At 49.8% G+C, this 4,918-nt stretch overlaps 1 protein-coding gene across 1 annotated transcript in view; it reads right to left on the bottom strand.

Moving 5' to 3' along the window:
* Window positions 1–4,234, bottom strand: part of AGGF1 (angiogenic factor with G-patch and FHA domains 1) — a 24,679-nt gene extending 20,445 nt beyond the window's left edge. Inside the window, exon 1 of the mRNA XM_026035399.1 lies at window positions 4,064–4,234. Coding sequence (XP_025891184.1) covers window positions 4,064–4,234 — 171 coding nt within the window. The remainder of the gene's footprint in view (window positions 1–4,063) is intronic.
* Between the last annotated feature and the right edge of the window lie 684 nt (window positions 4,235–4,918).

Raw genomic sequence — 4,918 nt, 5'->3', positions numbered from 1 at the left:
GGGAGGGGCGGGGCCCGCGGGAGGGGCGGGGCCCGCGGGAGGGGCGGGGCCCGCGGGAGGGGCGGGGCCCGCGGGAGGGGCGGGGCCCGCGGGAGAAACGTCAGGAATTTGTAGTGGTTGTTGGGAGGGGTGGGGCGGGACGAGCTGGCGGGAGAAACTTTGGAGTGAGCCCCACCAAATATTTATCTGTTTGCCTCCAAGGTGCTTTGGAGGCTCCATCTAAGGGCGGCAGTTACTCTCTGAGGGTGCTGGTGTCACCAGCAGGTGTAACCCGCTTCTGCCGCCGCTCCGAGCACTGGGTGTAGGTGGCATCTGCTGTCGGTGCAGGTGCTGGATGCTGGTGGCTGCCCTTTGCACTTGCAAGAGTTTTAAAACATGGAATAATACCGGCAAAAGTGAAGTTATTGCAAATATGAGACCAAATCTGGCTGGCTGGTAATTCCCTAGTCATGCTGACTTCCCATAGTCAGCCTATAGGGGAAAGGTTCGTTCACTCTGTATTGATTTATGCTTTTACACCAGTTACACAGTTATTTACATAGCTTTGTTAATTTTGCCCTTTCCTCACTGGCTGCTTTTCATAGACTGGAAAGATGCTCCAAGAGGATGTCAGCTCCTGAGTTTGCAGTGCGCAGTGAGCAACCCCCAAGCCAAAGCCACGCTTCTGTTTCCTGGTTTTCAGCTGCTTGAAAGTACAGGGCACTTCTTAGCTTCTCAAGTTTGGTTCTTAGCACTAAGAACAATGATCATTTTTGCCACTGCAGACTATCCAGGCGCTTCTGGAATGTTTTTAGTTTGTTCAGCATCGTGCTGTTGCATACGAAAGTATGATTGCAACCAAGACTCAAGAAGTTTAAGGCTAGACCTCATTGCTATATGAGCAAACTTAAATCTTGCATAGCTCTTCTGGAGGCCAGTAACACAATGCTTTTAGCCTATGAGTTAGAAGCTGTGTAGTGCTATTTATTAACTGGCATCCTACATCTGCTGAAAGATGACACATCTTTTTCCAGATGTGAAGATCTCCACATCTGGAGTACTGCGTCCAGTTCTGGGCTCCCCAGTACAAGAGGGATGTGGAGCTGCTGGAGAGAGTCCAGCGCAGGGCTACCAGGATGATCAGGGGCCTGGAACATCTACCATATGAACAAAGGCTGAGAGAGCTGGGTCTGTTCAGCCTGGAGAAGAGGAGGCTGAGGGGGGACCTGATCAGCGTGTATAAATACCTCAAGGGAGGCAGTGAGGAGGAGGGGGGCGGCCTCTTTTCAGTGGTGGGCAGCGATAGGACTAGAGGAAATGGCTTCAAACTGAAGCATCGGAAGTTCCACAGGAACTTAAGGAAGCATTTCTTCACTGTGAGGGTGACAAAGCACTGGAACAGGCTGCCCAGAGAGGTTGTGGAGTCTCCTTCCTTGGAGATCTTTAAAACCCGCTTGGATGAAGCCCTGTGCCACGTGCTCTAGGTGACCCTGCGTGAGCAGGGGGGTTGGACTCGATGACCTCTGAGGTCCCTTCCAACCTTCGGCATTCTATGATTCTATGATTCTATGATTCTATGACTCCTGTTCAATAAATAATAAGCTCCAAAGCCCACAAGCTGGAAAATCTGTGTGTTGCAGTGTTGTTTTAACGTGAAGACTGCTTTTGCAGTTGCAAAGGCAACTGGTTCATACACTCATGCATAGCTCACTAAGTAGTGGTGTGTCCCAAAACTCTGGAGCTAAACTCCAGAGAGTGACCTACACAAGCAGGCTAGAGGCAAGTCTGCAGCTCTTTGCATCCTAACCAAGATGGAATAGCTAGGAAATAGAATCATAGAACGCTTAAGGTTGGAAGGGACCTTTGGAGATCATCTAGTCCAACCCCCCTGCACACACACGGTCACCTAGAGCCCATGGCACAGGGCTGCATCCAAGCGGGTTTTGAAGATCTTCAGAGAAGGAGACTCCACAACCTCCCTAGGCAGCCTGTTCCAGGGCTCTGTCACCCTTGCTGTCAAGAAATTTTTCCCGAAGTTCCTACAGAACTTTTGATGCTTCACTCTGTGGCCGTTTCCTCTATTCCTATTGCTGGGCACCACAGAAAAGAGGCCAGCCCCATCCTCCTGCGGGATGGGTGGCCTGCGGGAGGCAGGGACAACGCGGATCTTGAGCAGGTGTCCGACTGAGGGAGGGCGCCCGGGACTGCGTTCCTCCCGAAGCAGCTCTCGCTGGCCCGAAGGCGGCTGGAGAGCAGACAGCGCCGTGCGGCCACAGGAGCAGGCGCCGGGGAGGGCACTGAGCTCCCGTCCTGCCGGCGCTTTCAGCCAGGCAAGAGCCTTGCCGACCCCAGCTTCTGGTGCTGAAGGTAACAAAGAGGGGCACGAGGCCGCCTTTGCCACCGTGCTCTCCGTGGTCTGCTCGCACCGCGCTCCTGCATCGGCAAATCATTTAACCTTTCTGTGCTGCTCTGCACTGAGTTGTAAAAACGGACCTGTCTCGCTCTTCTCCCTGTCTGTTGCTGCATGTTTTGTACAACCTGTACAACCTGCTAATGGGCCACTGGCTCCCTGATGTCCCTTCCAGCTCCCTCACCGCTCAGTGGCTTCTCTCGGATTTCTGTCTCTCTGTTCCTCTGTTCACTCGTACAGATACAGCCTGCTTGCCTACGGTGCCTGTCACTTTATGGATAACATTGAATTAGCTGACTGCCCTGTGCTGCTGTGGGATGAGGAAAAATGAGGGAATCCCAGAAAAGAAATGGCTTTTTGTAATTTTGTGTGTGCTTCAATAAAGGGCTGTGCACACTGTGTTCAAGAACAGCACTCCCTTAAGCCTTTTGTGACAGGGGCAATTGCTTTGTTGAACTTCTGAGTTGTTAAAGGCTTATGTGGATGTGATTTCACAGACGCTTATGCTGCATTCTTTGCTAAACCAAGTCATCTTGCAATTTAAACACGAATCACTCTCAGCAGTGACTACAAAAGTCCCTTATCGGCTGTGTTACCCCATCTCTCTAAAGTTGAATTGGAAAACGAAAAAGCTTTTACCACTAGATGGCATTTAAGGATAGTTTTTCAAATTAGAAACCACAGCTGTGAAAACTGCCTAAACCCAGGCTGGGCTCCTTCTTCTCCCCACACGTCTGACTTGGATACACATCCAATTTACCAACACCATGAAGTTCACCTGAAGGAGCTTATACTCCATAACCTTAGGAATGTTTTTGCTCACTTGCAAAAATAGTAAATCCTCATTTTTTTCTGGTCAGTTGGTATTGGAGGCAGCACTGGAAATGGCTGGTTGCTGTCCCCTTAGGTCAGGAGGCAGTCTGACCTAAGAGGTCCCAGGTTTGCGTTTGCCTCTGTAGTAATTGATAACTGGAGCAAGGAGTCACTTGTGTCTAACGGGGAGACTGTTTCTTCATACCCTCCTCCTCAGGGTGGACAACTGCTGCTCACCATGCCTACATCCTAATAGAGTAGTGCACAGATCTTAACACAGGCACCAGAGCTAAAACACCCTTCTCTGAGCTTTCTGTCAGCTGCAAGAGGAATAAATATGGGTGTCCCTTCTTAGGGTCCGAGTCACAGAATCGCTCGCATTTCCATGAGCCCGGGCAGCTCATCCAGGACAGCACATCTGAGTGCAGAGCCATGGCCGGGAGTTCCAGCCACCACACACAGATAGATGTGGGTCACAGGGACAGCCCCGGCCTGATCTCCTGTGCTTAGATGCCAACTCTGACCCCACGTTTTACAGAAGGTCTGTTTTACTTGGTTGCCTTGGCATAAAGCTGCCAAGCCACAGATGCCTTCACTTCGCAGTTACAAATAAACTCTGGCAACTTCTATCAGTTACAAAGGCAAAAACAGACTAACTCAGGCAAGTGTCACAGTGGGAAATTTATGTTGTTCCCCTCTGAAGAGGATGAAGCTTAATATGAGGGGCTCACACAGGAGATCCCAAAATGAAAACCACCCCATTAACTATTCCAAAACAGTTACATCTATCCCCTTTTGAGATGCTGCAATCTGCCCTATAGATGAGGCCACTGGCATAGTTGCTGTGGTGGATTAGCTCACTTCACCATGCCCCGTTGTCAGTGGAGCAACAGGAGGGATTTTTCTTTCTGGTCTCACGGAATTACGTAAGAGTGCCCACCACCTGTGGGACATTTGCTCCCAAAGACGACGCTTTCCCTGGCTGCCGTTTCCAGGTGCCTGCACACTGTCCTGCTGCCGCATGCCCTTCATGTTTCCACTGATGCTCCAGAGGTCAGTGGCCTCCCCCTCACCTCCAGCAAGCCTTAAACCAGCAGCAAACTGCACAGATGTGGGTTGTTTGCCTGCCTGCTCTGCAGAGGTCTTTCTCTGCTGGGCCATGCAGCAGGAATCAAGATAATTGTGGTCAATACAGAAGGAGAAGCCAACACAAAGGCCATTCCTGAGACAGGTGGCTCGAAGCAGACTGCAACACGGTCAGTTTTTGGGTTATACCTGGAGGTGAAATCATGCTCACCTCTCCCCGGTGGTGACACGTCTCACTGTGGGAGCACATGGGCCTTACACCTCCTTGTTTCTGCAGTAGAGCAGATATCACCAGCATAAACCTTCATCCTCCCCGCTTTACAAGTCAGCATCATGCAACCAATTATAGCATTTTTAAGTCTTTGTTTTACTGAAAAAATGAACTGAGAAATAATAGGCAGTGCGCAGTGTAAGGACACACATGAACTTTATTATAAATTGTAAATATTATAATTAGACATCTCTCCTCAAAGTATCTTTTTTTTTTTCGTGCAGATGCAGTCCCTTTAAAACAAACTGCATCACTGTGGCAGTAAAACTAGAAACAGTATTATCAGTTAGTTAAAAAAAAACAGAAGTAGTCTTCAGGAAATTGCTGCAGTCATTAAAAAGCATAGAAGGGTGTATGTA

This window comes from Nothoprocta perdicaria, unplaced genomic scaffold, assembly GCF_003342845.1.
Source record: "Nothoprocta perdicaria isolate Ctin4 unplaced genomic scaffold, notPer1 scaffold_1, whole genome shotgun sequence".
In the NCBI taxonomy this organism is placed as follows: domain Eukaryota; kingdom Metazoa; phylum Chordata; class Aves; order Tinamiformes; family Tinamidae; genus Nothoprocta; species Nothoprocta perdicaria.
The sequence above is the reverse complement of the archived record's forward strand: the minus strand, read 5'-3'. Positions and strand labels throughout refer to the sequence as shown.